Source organism: Budorcas taxicolor, chromosome 4 (assembly GCF_023091745.1).
Source record: "Budorcas taxicolor isolate Tak-1 chromosome 4, Takin1.1, whole genome shotgun sequence".
NCBI classification, from domain to species: Eukaryota; Metazoa; Chordata; class Mammalia; order Artiodactyla; family Bovidae; genus Budorcas; species Budorcas taxicolor.
In genome coordinates this window covers 102,880,018-102,898,833 of record NC_068913.1, presented here as the reverse complement: position 1 = coordinate 102,898,833, position 18,816 = coordinate 102,880,018, and the positions used below count along the sequence as shown (strand labels likewise).

Sequence of the window (18,816 nt, the reverse complement as noted above, 5' to 3'; positions counted from 1 at the left end):
ACATTTTGGTCAAATGGCAGCTTTGTTTTTACATGAAGTCAAAGCAAAACCAAGCCCTGAACTCTGGAGCTGGGAAAGTTAGAATAAATTTTCAGTCACAGTAATGGCCATCAATGCCAGCAACAGACAATGACAAGGGTAAGACTTTGGTACCTGCCCTTGTCAGCTAAGTTGGCTTGTAGACTTGCACCTGCTTCAAAACCCTTGCTTTTTCTGCTTTGATTGTTGCAGTGTGATGGGACCGATCTTACCCCAAAGATCCAGGAACTGAAGTTCCAGTGTATAGTATTTTTAAATATACCCAGGTAAGCCCTGTTCTTATTGTCTTCCTTGGTTTGATGTGAACTCTGTTTGACCTAAGGTTCTCTGCTTTCATGATGGAAAATTTCCAGGTACAAGCGATGAAAAATAGTTCCTTTAATGACTTGTTAAGAGTCTCCAGGCCTGATCATTTTTTTCTCCTACTTGCTTTGTTTAATGTTCTCTATGGTATTTTTTCATGTATGTGGTATAGCATGCATGGTGTATACTTACCCATGCTTAAGAAGCCCAGGCAGCCCTCTGGACCGAGACATTTTAATGTAATTCTCAGTTACTGACCCCTCCACCCTGTCACCCTCCCCAGGAATGATGGACTTGAATAAATACGTGTTCTTAGTTTCCCAAAAGCTATTAGGAAACCTTCCAGCCTGATTTCAGCATGGAATTCATTCAAAATCGTTGCCAGATGATTGCTTTGAAAAAATAGGATCAATTAGAGCAGCATTTTCTAGCCAGAATGTCAGCTTTCTTTGGTGCTATTATATACCTCAGGAGAAAGGGGTATTTAGGATTAACTAGTCTCAAAATAAGCACATTTCTCAGTGGGCTTAAATTTAGATTCTAGGCTCCCAAGCCAAGATTTGAAAGGGATGGATCCCTGACTCTTTGTTATTTGCAAACCAGACAACTCAGACACAAAAATCCACAAGTAAGTTCTATTTAGACTGAATTTGGTTGAAATGAGAAGTGTATGCAAATCTATGTCTGGGAAAGCAGTCTCCTGATGATTTTTGGCCGTGCTCAGTTTAGCCCCTTACAACCTATTCCAGAAGTATTTTCATCTCAGTCATTGAAGTAGGGGGCCTAGATTCTCAGGAAACAGTGTTCGTTAGCTTGCTTTAATTTTCTTTTCTTCTTACTCTTCTTGCTCCTTCCCATCTCCCCTCTGGACTTTGTTTATTCTACTTTTCAGTTTCCCTGACTTCCCCTTCCCTTTCTAATCTCACATCTTTGTCTCATCCCTTTTTCACTCCTCCGTCTTCAGTTACTGTTCCCCCATCCTGGGGTACTCATTATCTTAATTATGTATTTACTGCTGATGCTTACCCAGCTCGATTCTCTTTTCCTCTCTTACTGGCATGTATATGTCTCCCTCCAAGACCAAATTTTGAAACCACCTATTGATAACTCATGGGATGTCATAGAAAGTAGGCCTCTGTGAATTATAGAGTGAGAAACACACACACACACACACACACACACACACACACACACACAGTTGATACTATGTATAAAACAGATAACTAATGAGAATCTACTGTATGCCACAGGGGACTCTACTTAAAGCTCTCTGGTGACCTAAATGGGAATAAAGTCTAAAAAAGGGGGATTGCTGCTGTTGTTCATCACTCAGTCGTGTCTGACTCTTTGCGACCCCATGGACTGCAGCACACAGGCTTCCCTGTCCTTTACCATCTCCCAGAGCTTGCTCAAACTCATGTCCATTGAATCAGTGACGCCATCCAAGCATCTCATCCTCTGTGGTCCCCTTCTCCTCCTGCCTTCAATCTTTCTCAGCATCAGGGTCTTTTCCAATGAGTCGACTCTTCCATCAGGTGGCCCAAGTAGTGGAGCTTCAGCATCAGTCCTTTTAATGAGTATTCAGGATTGATTTTCTTTAGGATTGACTGGTTTGATCTCTGTGAAGTCCAAGGGAAGAAAGCAGGGATGGATGTATACTATAGCTGATTCTCTCTGCTGTACAGTAGAAACTAACACAACATTGTAAGACAACTATACTCCAATAAAAATTTAAAAATAAAAACTTGATAAAGAATGAATTAGTAGAAAGTTGGACACCATGGGATGCTTTGTTGTTGAATTTTGACCCATTTTCATAAATTGATACTTGGAGGGGAAGGGGATAAACCCATTTTCTTTTCTGTTGGGAGACATGAACCAAGAGTAGAAAGCCATTCTTTTGTGAAATCAACATCAGATCAAACTATAAATTGTTGCCTGATGATGATCACGAGAAGATTGGCACAAACTCTAATTCTGATTTTACTCTTCTCTTGCAGATATTGTGCTGGCACAATGCCCTGGGGGAACCCAGGAGATCACCATGACTTTGAACCCCAGCGTCATGATGATGGTTATATTGAAGTCATTGGATTCACCATGGCATCTTTGGTGAGCAATACATCTGTTTTATTGAAGTAAAATGTGTTTTAGTCACAATGAGAGTTTATTCATTTTACAAGATTTTGGTATAATGTTGTCTCCTGGCTTAACTTATCAACTTATAAACTGTATGCAAGGTAGAGTTGCTAGGGGAAGCCAAAAGCAAAAAGTCATTCTTTGTGTCACTAAAAAAAGTTGATGCGTATTTGTTTGAACTTCAAAGGTAAATGAATATTATTTGTTACTTTTCCTGATACTTTCTATCAGAATGAAATGCAAAGTTTTTATGTTAATTACATAACATTATGCCACAAATATATCCCAACATTGATTAGAAATCTTGCCGTTTGATACTTTGTTGGTTCATGGAAGACTCAAATTTAGATAAAAAAGAACATGGTCATTTGCATTCATCTCCATTTTACCCACTTAAGCATAAAATGGGCATCTACATTATCACAGAATATCTGAATATAGAAAGACTTCTCATGACATTAATGAATATTCACTTGCCAGTTTTGATTTTGATGAGATCACCTTGCATTTTAATTTTGGTTCCTGGCATTAGACAAGTAAGTATATAGAATAAGGTCAATCGCAAGTAAGTTTTAGACTCGTGTTTTAACTTATTATTGAATGATAAACTAATTAAAAATTTTGCATATCATTTTATCAGATATAGATCAGCCATACTATCAGTTTGTAAAGCAAATGAAAATAAAGCTTCTTCTTGCACTTGGCTAGCACTTAGTTCATGCCGTTATATCTCAAGGCTAGAAGGTTGTATTTCTTGTTCTAAACAACCTAAAATGACTCTCTCTTTCATCCATCTCATGGATTTCAAGTGGCTTTTCCTCCATCACCTTGAATTGGTGAAATTTAACGGAATAAGTGCTTGTGATTATAAAAAGAATGTCCATCTCCTGAGATGGTGATGTTGCTCATTACATTTGATGTGTCTAGAATGAAATAGTCATTAAGTGTAAAAGATTGGTCTGGGAATGATGTAATTTTCAAGATCGTACATAGCTCATATGTAACTCTTTCTTTCCAAAAGTCTTTATTATGTTAATTATAGATAATGACTCAGCCAAGAGCAAACAGGAATAAGTTCAGTTAGGGTATGTGCAAGGAAGAATGTTTGGAGGTGCCCGAGAAAGTCACAAACCTGGTCGCGTGTTATTTTGCTCATTCATTTATTCACTAATCCAGTGAACATGTGTTGAATTTTTTGCTGTGAGAGTTTCCTAGTCCTGGCTGTGCTGTAGAAGGTTGCCAAGGAATGGCTAAAAGAAGATGATCCCTTACCTAGGCTTGCGAGGGCAGGAGAATATGAGACACTTTCCCATTGTTCTCAAGATCGCAAACTAAATCTTTACTGCAAAATTGAGTTTCTTTCCCAATCTCCCTCCTTTACCACTGCCCTCTGTACTTTGTAGCTTGTTGCCTCTCAAGTCAACTATAGCACTGGACATCCTTTGCTTCTTTGTACTACAGGACCATTGCCTATGCTGCCTATCACAAATGTTCTTTACCTCTTCATCTTATATAACTTTTCCGTCTATATTCTGTTAGATTCTTTTTAGAAGTCTTTCTTTGGTTTGGGGTGTTTCTGCTTACAGTTATATAATTAAAGTCTGAACAAGAAGGAGAAGGCAGAGTGAAACTGGGTAATTAGAGGAGAATTTAAAGGATGGACTCTTGCAAGTAGTGCACTGGGTTATGAGAAGCGACAATGGATGGTGGGGTATTCCTGAGCTGAAGATGCAAAGGTAAGGAAGCAGTCAGCTGTACCAGAAACAGAATGACTTAGGAAGGACCACCTGGTAGGAGAAGGGTTTGCTACGTGAAAGCAGTCATTCTGTGCCAGCCTGGTCAGGGAGAAAGCTGGAGACATCAGTACAGTTCTTGCCCTCCAGCCATTAAACAGTCTAACTGGGTCAGTTTCTCAGGGCAGGGAAGAGGGCATGGAAGGGGTGGAGTATCAGGTGGGAATGGCAGGTGTCTGGTATCCATCAGTCTAGCGTATTGCCAGTCCACAGCAGAGAACCTGAGACTTGTCTTTGGCAATAAGAAATGTGACAGGATGAATGAATTTTGCCAGGTGAAGAAGAATGGAACTTGACATTCTTGAAGGGAAATGTACAGACACTTGGTAGTCTAAGAGAGCGTAGTCGTCTGTGCAGACTACAGTCATTTTTATGTAGCTTAAAAATAGGTGAAAAGCGAAAGTGATGGAGATGGTCCTGGAGAAGCAGGCAGGGGTGACATCACAAAGTGCACTAGAGAATTTACCTAGGGGTTTTGACTTTGGGGCATCAGCAAAGTGTGTTTTCAAAATAAATATTTGTTCGGGGAAAGTTCACTGGAGAAATTGACAGCACATTGCAATCTCATTTACTATCACCCAGCCTCACACATGCACGTGTGGAAAGTCGCTTCAGTCGTGTCCGACTCTGCGACCATATGGACTGTAGCCCTCCAGGCTCCTCTCCCCATGGGATTCTCCAGGCAAGAATCCTGGAATGGGTTGCCGTGCCCTTCTCCAGGGGCTCTTCTCAACCCAGGAATCTAACCCATGTCTCTTATGTCTCCTGCATTGGCAGGTGTCACTTAACCTATTATCAGTTCATGCACAATCTTATTTCTGTCTCCAACTTTGGTCTCCTCTCTTACATTATTTTGAACTAAATATAAGACATTATATAATTTTACCCGTGAATATCTCTGAATATGTTTTTTAAAAAATAAGACTTCCTTTAATGAATACAATCATACCATCTCAAAAACAATAGCATCTTAATATTACTAAATATCTACTCAGTACTCAATTTCTAATTGTCTTGCAGATGTCATCTATTTTCTCTTGCTCTGTTCATTTGCATCAGGATTCAAATAAAGTACATTCATGGTGATTAGTTGTTATGACTCTTAAGTCTTTGTAGCACCCATCTCTCTCTTTTCTTTTTTTTTTCATTTATCTATTAAAGAGACCAGGCTGTTTGTCCTGTGAAGTTTCCCTGAGTCTGAACTGTGCTGATAATGTCCACAGAGTCTCAATAATGTGCTCTTCTCTTTTACTTGTTTTCGCTAAGTTGATAGTTGGATATAGATTCATCAGACACATATTTCTCCAAATCTCTTTTGTAAGAGGTGTTTTATTCTTCCAAAGGAGGGTATGTAATGTCTGGTTCTCTTTCTCTCTCTCTCTCTCGATAATAGTCTTTGATGATCAATGTCAGGATCTAGGAATCATCAGGTATTGCCCAGCACTGATATTCTGACTATTTTCTTCATTTGTTAACTGGGCTATTTCTATAAGGAGAAGTTTTTCCTACACCTGCTGCTTGGTTGGGGCTTCCCTGGTGGCTCAGTGGTTAAGAATCTGCCTGTCAATGAAGGAGACACAGATTTGATCCCTAATCTGGGGTGGTCTCACATGCCTCCGAGCAGCTAAGCCATGTGTCCCAACTTTGGGGGTTTCCCAGGCGGCAAAGTGGTAAAGAATCCTCTTGCTAATAAAGGAGACACAAGAAATGTGAGTTCGATTCTTGGGTTGGGAAGATCCCCTGGAGTAGGAAATGGCAACCTGCTCCAGTATTCTTGCCTGAACACAATGAATACAATACAATACAATACAATACATCTGATAAATCCCGTGGACAGGAGAGTCTAGCAGCCTCCAGCTCATGGGGTCGCAAGAGTTAGAGATGACTGAGCACGCACTCTTTGATTACTTATTCAGTTTGTTTCAGAGAAGCAGGACAAGCAAGTCTTTTATTTATATATTTTCAAAGTAATTTAGTTCATTAGTGTCCTTCGGTGACTGTGGGTTTAAACTGGCATCAGATTTTGGGGATTTCTCCCATCAAGGGTTGAAGTCTGTATAACCTCCCCTTGACTCTATGTGGGCTTACAAATACTTGGTGAATAGAGTACAGTGGAATTGATGCTATGTAACTTCTGAGGTTGGATCATTAAAGGCCATGCAGCATTTGGGAAATATGGGCAATATGCATTGGTTTCTAATTAATAGGGATTTTGTAAATGCTAGGCAATATTTATTTAAAATATCTCACTGCTTTCATTCATTTAGTGTCACTCATAAATATTTATTGAATAGTTGTTGAAACCACAAATACTTATTGAATCCATAAGTGATACTTGCTAGATAAAACAGGTGCAAAATGAACCAATAGAAAAGCAGTGTCTTCAGGGTGCCCACAGTCCAGTGTTGGGAGGGAGGTGAGGAAGGAAACAAGCAATCACAGACTGAGGTAATAAATTCTGGGGGAAAGGGATGTGGAATGAGGATAGAAAGAACCATGTTTACAGACTGGAGTCTTTTTGGGTGAGATTGCCAAGTGGCCACTTTCATAGAGGCATCAGTTTAAGAGAACATGGAAACCAGGAGGACCAGTGGTGGCTCAGAGTGGTGATGCAGATGGTGAATGAAGGGCAGAAAGAGTTAGATATATATTTTTTAATTGTTGTTTTAACTGTTATGGGGAGTTTGCAACTGATGGCATGGGATAGGATGGGATTAGTTACTCAGAAAAGTTATCTGGATATCGGTGTGAAAATGACGAGAATCTCCACTTCTGCAGACAGATGGACAAATCAGGATGTTGGTACCAAAGTCCAGGTGAAGAGATGAGAATATCTGAAAGCCTGAATAAAGAAAGTGATGATGAAGTCAGAAAGGGTTGATGAATGGATAGGGACTTATCTTGAGGGTGAGAAAGGGGTGGGTGGCCAGCGTAGGCCATTGAGTAAAGGTGACAATATTATATGAGAGAGAAAATATAAAAGAAGGATAAATGTGTCAAAAGTGAACCCTGTTTCATGTAAGTCAAAATTGAAATCCCTGTGAGACATCGAAGAAGATGTACAAATGTACAGTTTGGAATGTATGCTTGGAACTCAGGAGAACTCACTAGGTTGGGAGAGAGTGTTTAATATTCTATCTCTATTTATCTTCCTATCTTTCTCTCCCATCCTGTCATGAATAGGTTAAGGAGAAAAAGAATAGATAGGAGTTGGTGTAGAGAACACGAAATTGTAAAAATTATTAAATGTAGATTAAACTGCACAGTTTTGAGCATCCCATGTAATTTAAATAACGTTACTCGAGCTCCAATATTTTGGCCACCTGGTGCGAAGAGTCGACACATTGGAAAAGACCCTGATGCTGAGAAAGATTGAGGATAGGAGGAGAAGGGGGTGGCAGATGATAAGATAGTTAGGTGGCATCACCAACTCAAAGACGTGAGTTTAAGCAAACTCCAGGAGATGGTGAAGGACAGGAAAGCCTGGTGTGCAGTAGTCCACAGGGTCGCAAAGAGTCAGATATGAGTTAGCAACTGAGCAACAAAAACCACAACTCAATACTCATATGCATCTTACTGTTGACATATATGAGTATCAATTTGTTGCTGTTACTATCCATATAACATGGGCTTCCCTGGTGGCTCAGATGGTAAAGAATCTGACCACAATGCAGGAGACCTGGGTTCAATCACTGGGTTGGGAAGATCCCTTGGGGAAGGGACTGGCAATTCACTCCATTGTTCTTGCCCAGAGAAACTGATGGACAGAGGTGTCTAGAGGGCTACAGTCTATGGGATCACAAAGAGTCAGACACAACTGAGCGACTAACACTTATCCATAGGGCAGACACTGTGTATTTTTTTCACTGAATAATGAAAGTGCTTTATTTTCAGTCCTTAAATTTCACATTCCTTGAAATTATATTGATTATATTTGTAACCAATATTATATTATATTGATTACATTTCTGAGAAGGTAAATTATTTGAAAACGCACATCTGTGTAAGATGATTATATAAAGAGAACAGTATAGTTATTTGGGTAAAAGTACATCTGTTTTTGTGTATATAAAATATTCAGAGTGATCCTTTAAGAGAAATTTGAAATCGAATTACTAGAATGGGAGAAAAGATTATTTCTTTTAGACTCTTTATCTTATAATTGAACATTTCAAGACAGAAGTATTCCGTTCATTTTACTGGTTGAATTGCATTCCTGTTAATTAAGATGATTCTTCATTGGGTTCTCGGTAACCACATTACCTTTTTGGATTTCATTCAGATCATAATCAGACATTATAAGATGTATTTATTTCTAGATGGAGAAGCTCTATACAATCAGCAAAAACAAGACTGAGAGCTGACTGTGGCTCAGATCATGAACTCCTTATTGCCAATTTCAGACTTAAATTGAAGAAAGTAGGGAAAACCACTAGACAATTCAGGTATGACCTAAATCAAATCCCTTACGATTATAGAGTACTAGCCAAATAGATTCAAGGGATTAGATTAGAAATAATCTTTTCTCCCATTCTAGTAATTCTGTTTCAAGACAAGAGTGCCCAAAGAACTATGGACGGAGGTTTGCGACATTGTACAGGAGGCAGGGATCAAGACCATCCCCAAGAAAAAAGAAATGCAAAAAGGCAAAACGGCAGTCTGAGGAGGCCTTACAAATAGCTGTGAGAAGAAGAAAAGCGAAAGGCAAAGGAGAAAAGGAAAGATATACCCATTTGAATGCAGAGTTCCAAAGAATAGCAAGAAGAGATAAGAAAACCTTCTTAAGTGATTAATGCAAAGAAATAGAGGAAAACAATAGAATGGGAAGACTAGAGATCTCTTCAAGAAAATTAGAGATTCCAAGGGAACATTTCATGCTAACATGGGCACAATAAAGGACAGAAATGGTATGGACCTGACAGAAGCAGGAGAGATTAAGAAGAGGTGGCAAGAATACACAGAAGAACTGTACAAAAAAGATCTTCATGACTCAGATAATCACGATGGTGTGATCACTCACTTAGAGCCATACGTCCTGGAATGCGAAGTCAAGTTGGCCTTAGGAAGCGTCACTACTAATAAAGCTAGTGGAAGTGATGAAATTCCAGTGGAGCTATTTCAAATCCTAAAAGATGACGCTGTGAAAGTGCTACACTCAGTATGCCAGCAAATTAGGAAAACTCAGCAGTGGCCACAGGACTGGAAAAGGTCAGTATTCATTCCAATCCTAAAGAAAGGCAATGCCAAAGAATGCTCAAACTACCGCACAGTTGCACTCATCTCACATGCTAGCAAAGTAATGATCAAAATTCTCTGTTAAAGCCAGGCTTTAACAATATGTGCACTGTGAACTTCCAGACATTCAAGGTGGATTTAGAAAAGTCAGAGGAACCAGAGATCAAATTGCGAACATGTGCTGGATCATTGAAAAAGAAAGAGAGTTCCAGAAAAACATATACTTCTGCTTTATTGACTATGCCAAAAAGTCTTTGACTGTGTGGATCACAACAAATTGTGAAAAATTCTTCAAGAGATGGGAATACCAGACCACCTGACCTTCCTCCTGAGAAATCTGTATGTAGGTGAGGAAGCAACAGTTGGAACTAGACATGGAACAACAGACTGGTTCCAAAGAGGAAAAGGAGTGTCAAGGCTGTACATTGTCACCCTGCTTATTTAACTTATATGCGGGGTACATCATGTGAAATATTGGGTGGATGAAACTCAAACTGGAATCAAGATTGCTGGGAGAAATATCAATAACCTCAGATATGCAGATGACACTGCTGTTAAGGCAGAAATGGAAGAAGAATGAAAGAACCTCTTGATGAAAGGGAAAGAGGAGAGTAAAAAAGTTGGCTTAAAACTCAACATTCAGAAAAACTAAGATCAAGGCTTCCAGTCCCATCACTTCATGGCAAATAGATGGGGAAACAATGGAAACAGTGCTAGACTAATTTGGGGGGCTCTAAAATCACTGCAGTTGGTGAGCACAGCCGTGAAATTAAAAGACACTTGCTCCTTGGAAGAAAATTTATAACCAAACTAGACAGCATATTAAAAAGCAGAGACATTACTTTGCCAACAAAAGTCCACCTAGTCAAACCTATCGTTTTCCCAGTGGTCATGTATGGATGTGAGAGTTGGACTATAAAGAAAGCTGAGCGCTGAAGAATTGATGCTTTTGAACTGTGGTGTTGGAGAAGACTCTTGAGAGTCCCTTGGACTGCAACGAGATCCAACCAGTCCATTCTGAAGGAGATCAGTCCTGGGTGTTCATTGGAAGGACTGATGCTGAAGCTGAAACTCCAATACTTTGGCCACCTGATGCGGAGAGCTGAGTCATTTGAAAAGATCCTGATGCTGGGAAAGATTGAGGGCAGGAGGAGAAGGGGACGACAGAGGATGAGATGGTTGGATGACATCACCGACTCGATGGACATGGGTTTGGGTGGAGTCCGAGAGTTGGTGATGGACAGGGAGGCCTGGCGTGCTGGGGTTTATGAGGTTGCAAAGAGTCGGACACGACTGAATGACTAAACTGAACTGATTCCTGTCTTTAAAATATATATTTATCCAGTTTTTTTCCAGCACTATTTGTGAAATAGACTTTCCTCTTCTATAGAATTGCCTATAGATTCTTTTTTTGTGTAGAATTTCAATTATTTTCTATAGAATTGCCTTGGAGCTTTTGCCTCTTGATTGTATGTGGGTCTTTTTCTAAACTCTATTTTGTTTCATTGATTTGTTGATCCTATGCCACTTCCATACTGTTTTGATTGCTATAGATTTCTTTTAAGTCTTCAACCTGGTAATAGGAATCTTTTCACTCTGTTTTTATAAGAGTGTTTTAGTGATTATACATCTTTTGATTGTATACAGATTTTAGAATCAATTACTATCGACAAAAAATGTTTTGATTTTAACTGGGATTGCTTTGAGTCTATAGATAAGTTTAGGAAGAATTGGCATATTAACTTTACTGAGTATTCCAATCTATAAACATGATATATTTCTCCATTTATTTAGTTGTTCTTTAATTTCTCTTAGCAGTCTTTCATAGTTTCAGTGCAGTTCAGGTCTTTGGATACCTTTTGTTAAGTTCATTCCTGAGTATTTTATACTATTTAAGTAGTATTATTTTAAATTTCACATGTAATCATTATTGCTAATACGTAGAAATAACTCATATGTATGTGTACACATGTGTAGATATTTGTCTTGCAACTTTGCTAAATTCACTCATTGCTTCTAGTAGCTCTTGATATATTCTTTGGGTTTTTCTGACCTAATTGAGTGGTTTGTAAATAGGGACAAGTTTTATTATTTCCTTGGGGTATTAGTCACTCAGTCGTGTCTGACTCTTTGTGACACCATGGACAGGGGTCCACCAGGGTCCGCTGCCCAGGGGATTTTCCAGGCAAAAATGCTGGAGTAGGTCGCCATTTCCTTCTCCAGGGGATCTTCCTGACCCAGGCATCAAACCCGGGTCTCCCACACTGTGGGCAAATTCTTGACCATCTGAGCCACCAGGGAAACCCCACACCTTTTATTTTTCTTGCCTTAGTGAATGAGCTGGCAATATATAGAGTTACAGTGGTAAAAATGAACATGCTTGCCTTATTCCTGACTGTAGGAGGGAGCATTCAATGTTTCATTAGATATGAAAAACCCTGTATGTAATTAAGTAATTATGGTTCTATGAACAGTTTTCTGAGAGTTCTTTTTTTTAATCACAAATGAGTGATATATTTTATCAAATGCTCTTTTTTTTGGTATATATGAAAGTAACCTAATTTTCTCCTTTGTTTTCTTTATATCACAGATTCCACTGATTTTTTTGAAGAGTTACTAATCTTGCATTTTCAAGATAAGCCTCACTTGATGTATTATCATTTTTTAATATGCCGGATTCAGTTTACATGTATTTTGTTAAGCATTTTTGTGACTATGCATATGCAAGATACTAGTCTATACATTTATTTTCTTGTAATATCCTTTATGGGTCTTGGTATCAAGGTTATGTTGGCCCCCATACATTGAGATAGGAAATGTCTGGTTTTTGAAAGATTTATATAAGATTGGTATTACTTTTCCCCTTAAGCATTTCATAGAATTTAATTCTCAGAGCTTGAGATTTCTCTTGAGGCAAGAGTAGATATAGAGTTACTCACATTTTCTATTTTCTATTCAGTCAGTTGATAAACTGTATTTTTCAAGGAATTTGTCCACTCCATAGAAATTAAGTCTGTTGGCATAAAGTTGTTCACAGTGTTCTCTTATTATTCTTTTAATGTCTGTAAAATCCCCTCCTTTATTCTTGATAAAAGTAATATGTTACAGACCTTTTACTCTTATAATTCCATTTTTATCTCCCTTACTTTGTACTAGTTTTTTTTTTTTAATGTACTACCCTTGGACATATATATAAACCCCACATTTCAGTATTAACATTTTTGCTTTTATCATTATTTTGAAGAAATTTAGAAACGAAAGAACAGTCCATAGTCTGTTATATGTACCCACATATCCACCATTTCCAGCTTTTGTCGCTTCTTTCTATTGATCAAATTTCATCTAGTATCATTTTGCTTGAGTTTGAAAGATTTCCTTTAGCATTTCTTATAGGACAGTTCTCTTGGCAGTGAATAATTTCATATTTAACTTTTCTGAAGTGTCTGTATTTTATCCTCATTTTTTTTGAAATATATTTTTATGAATATAGAATACTGGATCGACTAGTTTCTTTTCTGGCTTGTCTCAGCATTTTATTTCTTCTTTTTAGTGCTTTGTTTATTTTTGGCTGAGCTGGGTCTTCATTGCTGAGAGGACTTTTTCTAGTTGTGGTGTTCGGGCTTCTCATTGCAGGGGCTTCTCTTGTTGTGGGGCACAGACTCTAGGAACGTGGACTCAGTAGCTGTGGCACACGGGCTTAGTTTCTCTGCAGCAGCTGGGATCTTCCCAGACCAGGGGTCGAGCCCGTGTGCCCTGCGTTGATGGTGGATTCCTATCCGCTGTACCACCAAGGTCGCTTTGGCACTCTCAGTATGTGCTTTCACTTTCTTCTGACCTCCATGTTTTAGGGATGAACAGCCAGTTACCATCTGTATCACTGTTCCCTTGGTGTAATGTATCTTTTTTCTCTGATTTTTAGATTTCTCTTCTGTTTTTAAGCCTCTCTGTGTTTGTTTTGCTTTTCTGTCCCTGCTGTAAACAAATCACCACAGGTAGTGGCTTAAGACCACACACGTTTATTCATAGAGTTTGGGAGGTCAGAAGTCGAAAGTGGGTGGTTGGGCTGTCTTTCTTCCAGAGACTCTGGAAAGGACCCAGTAAGAATCTTTTCCACTTGTTGAGGTGATCTGCATCCCCTGGCTTATGGCCCTGCCTCACTCTGACTTCTGTTTCTATACTCACGTCTTGTTCTCTGACTCTCGTGCCTCCCTCCTTTGCTTGCAAGGACCCTTGTGAAGACACTGGGGGCCCCTTCCTCAGATAATCCAAAATAATCTCCTATCTCAACATCCTTAGTTTAATCATAACAGAAAAGACCCTTTTGCCTTGTAAGTTTTCATAGTTTCTGGGCATTAGAATACAGACATCTTTTTCTTGGTGGTGGTTGTGGTGGGCATCATTCTAACTTCCACATGATTTTGTTTGTATTTATCCTCTTTTAGGTTCATTGGTCTTTTTGGAACTGAAGTTTGACTTTTTTCCGTAGATTTGGAGTATTTTCATCTATGTTTTCTGCTCCTTTATGTGTACTAAAGATTGCTTGTTGTCTCACAGATCCTGGAAAACAATTTCATCTCTTGTTTTTCAGATTAAATAATTTCTGTTGTTCTGTTTTGATGTTTACAGACCCTTTTTTATGCTGCCCAGTTTGCTCTTAAATCAATTTAGTGGCCATTTCAAAAATGTTTTCTTCATCATGGGTCACATTTTCTTGCTTCTGTGTCTAGTATGATTGATTATATGCTGGAGAGATTATGTGTTGTATGCAGTCTGGCTTTTTTTTTATTGTGACTTAGCTGATACAGTTTTAGCATATATTCTACTAAGTATAATGTAAGGGATGGATGCTACTAGACTAGTGTTAAAATGAAAAAATCAATAGGATGTGTTAGTTATACAAATTTGTTTGATCCCAGGCTATTGTTGATTGTTTGACTGTACTGTATTCACTCTGTCATAATACTGCAGATTTCAGGGGACTGATATGGAAATAGCTTGAACCCATGGAGGTGATGTTTTTCAAGCCTGCACCATTGAATCCCAGGCTAGATCTCAGCAGAGAAGCTGAAGAGCCCCCTTTGCAGCTTTTTTGCCTCTCATTTACTCACCTTAAGAGTTTAGTTCAGTTCAGTCACTCAGTCGTGTCTGACTCTTTGCAACCCCATGAACCACAGCATGCCAGGCCTCCCTGTCCATCACCAACTCCCGGAGTCCACCCAAACCCATGTCCATCGAGTCGGTGATGCCATCCAACCATCTCATCCTCTGTCGTCCCCTTCTTCTCCTGCCTTCAATCTTTCCCAGCATCAGGGGCTTTTCACATGAGTCAGTTTTTCGCATCAGGTGGCCAAAGTATTAGAGTTTCAGCTTCAACATCAGTCCTATCAGTGAACACCCAGGACTGATCTCCTTTAGGATGGACTGGTTGGATCTCCATGCAGTCCAAGGGACTCTCAAGAGTCTTCTCCAACACCACAGTTCAAAAGCATCAATTCTTCGGCGCTCAGCTTTCTTTATAGTCCAACTCTCACATCCATATATGACCACTGGAAAAACCATAGCCTTGACTAGATAGACCTTTGTTGGCAAAGTAATGTCTCTGCTTTTGAATATGCTGTCTAGGTCTTTTAATTTCATGGGTGGAATCACCATCTGCAGTGATTTTGGAGCCCAGAAAAATAAAGCCAGCCACTGTTTTCCCATCTATCTGCCATGAAGTGATGGGACCAGATGCCATATCTTAGTTTTCTGAATGTTGAGTTTTAAGCCAACTTTTTTACTCTCCTTAATAGTTAATCTACCTCAATTGAACAAAAATAGAGAAAGACATAAGTATACCAGGAGGCTTCCCTAGTGACTCAGACAGTAAAGAATCTGCCTGCAATGCAGGAGACTGAGGTTCAATCCCTGAGTTAGGAAGATCCCCAGTCCATGGGGATGCAAAGAGTTGAACACAACTGAGTAACTAAGAATAATAAATAATACAAGTAAACCACATTGAGAACGAGTACTTAGGTTTCTACATTATAAGACTGTTACCTGTTTCACAAAAACATTCTTGACCCATCAGTTCAGTTTGGTTGTTCAGTTGTATCTGACTCTTTGCGACCCCATGGACCGCAGCATGCCAGGCCTCCCCGTCCATCACCAACTCCCGGAGTTTACTCAAACTTATGTCCACTGAGTCAGTGATGCCATCCAACCATCTCATCCTCTGTCGTCTCCTTCTCCTCCCACCTTCAATCATTCCCAGCATCAGGGTCTTTTCAAATGAGTCAGTTCTCTGTATCAGGTGGCCAAAGGATCGGAGTTTCAGCTTCAGCATCAGTCCTTCCAATAAATATTCGGGACTGATTTCCTTTAGGATGGACTGGTTGGATCTCCTTGCACTCCAAGGGACTCTCAAGAGTCTTCTCCAACACCACAGTTAATAAGTATTCAATAATGCCTAGATTAATTTCAATGAGCCAGAAGGCAAGTTTTTCAAATAAAGCCCTTTCTTTTTCACCGTCTTCTGCTTCACACTGGCCATGCATTAGTCCTATGGCTAATACTGTCAAAGTAAGGCAGGGGACTCTAGATGGTATGTGGTAGAATTTGGGAACATGAAATTATTTCCTAGCATCGTAAAATGCTAGTGTGAAAACAGGCCACAATAGCCTACCAAAAACTCATCACTCAACATATACAGAAACTGAATCTACGGAGCTATTTTTGCTATAAATGGTGACTCATATGGACAATAATGAAGTGAATTGCAGTACAATTGCTGATTGTATATAGACTGCTTACATCATGCGTTGAAGTAGGATTCTAAAACATACCCATATCCTGAAATCTTAATATTTGATAAAATGGAAAACAATAAAGCTTATGGCATTGCTTCATGGCAATAAAACAGCATGTAAAAACTTGTATAGATAAATGTGGAGTGGATGATAATAGTGCCACTGCAAATTACTTAATAATTTCTCATTTTGATGACTAAGGTTGTGTGTCAGACAGGGAAAATAACCCATGTGAGGTAGTTCAATTGAGGAAATTTAATCCAGAGGACTAATCATGGGATGTTAGAAGAAGAACTGGAAGGAAGTAACCTATGTAGCGATCCATGGATTGGCAACTGCAGAAATTCTCTGCAACCTCCAAGGCTGGAGGGATAAAGGGAAGAGATGGTATTACCAGCACTCAGGAGCCAGGGCCACTAGGCAGGGGTGGAACCCTGGAGAAGTGGCATTGATGTGTTCTGCAGCAAGGGTCATCAGGCGGGAGCTGGGACTCCAGAGGACGAGTCAGGCCATGAGAGCTGGGCTCGCTGCTGTGGTTTGCTGCCTGTCTGGGCTGGTCATAGAGTCAGGGGTGGCTGGGCGAGAGTGCTTGCCTGTGGGAAATGGAAGCACAGAGAAGAATCAACCACAGTCAGATACTGCTTGAGAAAAAGAGAGCTAAGGAGAAAGATTTGCTTTCTCCTCTCTTTCTCCCAGCTAATTTGTATATTTATATTTTTGTTTCTTATTCCTAATCCTTTAATACATCTGAGTTGTAATGTGTATGAAGTAAGCTAGAATACTAATTTTTCTCTATTATAGGAAGAAGTATTCCCAGCACCATTTGCTAAATTATCTATGATTTCTCCAGTAATTTATAATCCCATATTCAAATATTTGCATCCTCATGCATATGGGTTTATTCTGTGCTTTCAATTCATTTCCTTTGACCTTTATGTCTTGTCTTGTGCAAACACCTCTATTTGAATTACATCTCAATATTTAATAAGGATAGTCTATTTTTCTTTATGTTTTCAGAAGGTTCTCAGTCATTTGTGGACCTTATTCTTTGAAATTAATTATAGAACTGGTTTGACAAGATTCTTCACAGTAGTATTTCTCATATTCACTTGGAATCACATTGAATTTATTATTTTGGAGGAAATTAATATTATTAGAGTACTAAATTGTCCCATCCATGAGTATGGCATGACTTTCCGTTTCTTTAAGTTTTCCTTTGTGTCTCCAATAGTTTAAAATTTTTCTGCCTAAAAGTCTCATGCATTGCTTTGTTGTTTTTGTTGATATTATATGACATCCTATTTTTTTATGTTTTTTATTATGATTTTGCTTAGTTTATTGGAAAGGGGAACACTATTGGATTTTTTTATGTGATAGCGTACCTTTCTTATGAGGTTTAATTCTTGGCCTGTGAATTTTCTTGGAATTTCTATGTATGGGATGATACCTGTGGGAATATTACCAGGTTTCCTTTTTTTTCTTCCAAACCTTTTTCTTCCAGTTTTATTTTCTTGACTTACTATGTTGTTCAAGAACCTCCACTACTATGCTAGAAACTTTCATTACTGGTGGAGTACTTTGTCCCTTGAAAGGAATGCTTTCATATTTTCTTAATTCCAAATAATGTTTTCTCTAGTTTTGATAGATGACTTTCTTCAGTTAAATAAGTTATGTCCTATTCCTGGTTTTCTAACAATTGATTCTAAAAGGCACTAACTTTATTTTTTTCTGCATCTTTTGGGATGATAATGTTTTTTCACTTAAAATGTAATGTCATGAAAGTATATTTCCTTTTTTGCTTTATTCTTATTAAAGTATAATTAATTTACAATGTTGTATTAGTTTCAGGTGTACAGCAAAGTGATTTGGATATATGTGTGTATATATATATATTCTTAGATTCTTTTCCACTTTACAAGATGAGTATAGTTCCCTGTTAAGTCCTCATTGTTTACCTGTTTTGAACATAGCAGTGTATGCATGTTAATCTCAAATCCTAATTTATCTCCCCCCCCAACATCCCCCACATTTTGCTTTCCCCTTTGGTCACCATAAGTTTGGTTGGTATGTCTATGAGTTTGTTTCTGTTTTATAAATAAGTTCATCTGTATCATTTAAAAAATTTCCACAAACTAGTGCTATCACATGATATTTAAAATTATATTGGTATGTGATATTGGTATAAAATTCAGTTAAAATTTTGTTTTCTGTTGCTGCCCTTATCTGGTTTTGTTATCTCAGCCATAACATCATTTTCTAAAACAAGTTTTATTAGACACTGTCTTTCTTTAAAACTTGGATAAACTTGTAAAACATCTAAGTCCACGTAGCACATTTTGGTGTGGGGTTGGAATGAGAAACATTTTTGATAACTTTCAATTTTTAAAACCAGTTTAAGGTATCCAATTTCTGTATTTAGTATACCAATTTTTGCAGTTGTATTTTCCCAGAAATTTATCTAGAGTTTCCAGTTTAACATATAGATCTTCATAACATGACTTCTAAACTTACACTGTGCA

General features: G+C 38.5%; 1 protein-coding gene across 1 annotated transcript in view; it reads left to right on the top strand.

The window, feature by feature from the left end:
* DGKI (diacylglycerol kinase iota) overlaps positions 1-18,816 on the top strand; it is a 504,567-nt gene that overhangs the window by 312,296 nt on the left and 173,455 nt on the right. The window contains exons 18-19 of the mRNA XM_052638497.1: positions 232-305; positions 2,343-2,454. Coding sequence (XP_052494457.1) covers positions 232-305; positions 2,343-2,454 — 186 coding nt within the window. The remainder of the gene's footprint in view (positions 1-231; positions 306-2,342; positions 2,455-18,816) is intronic.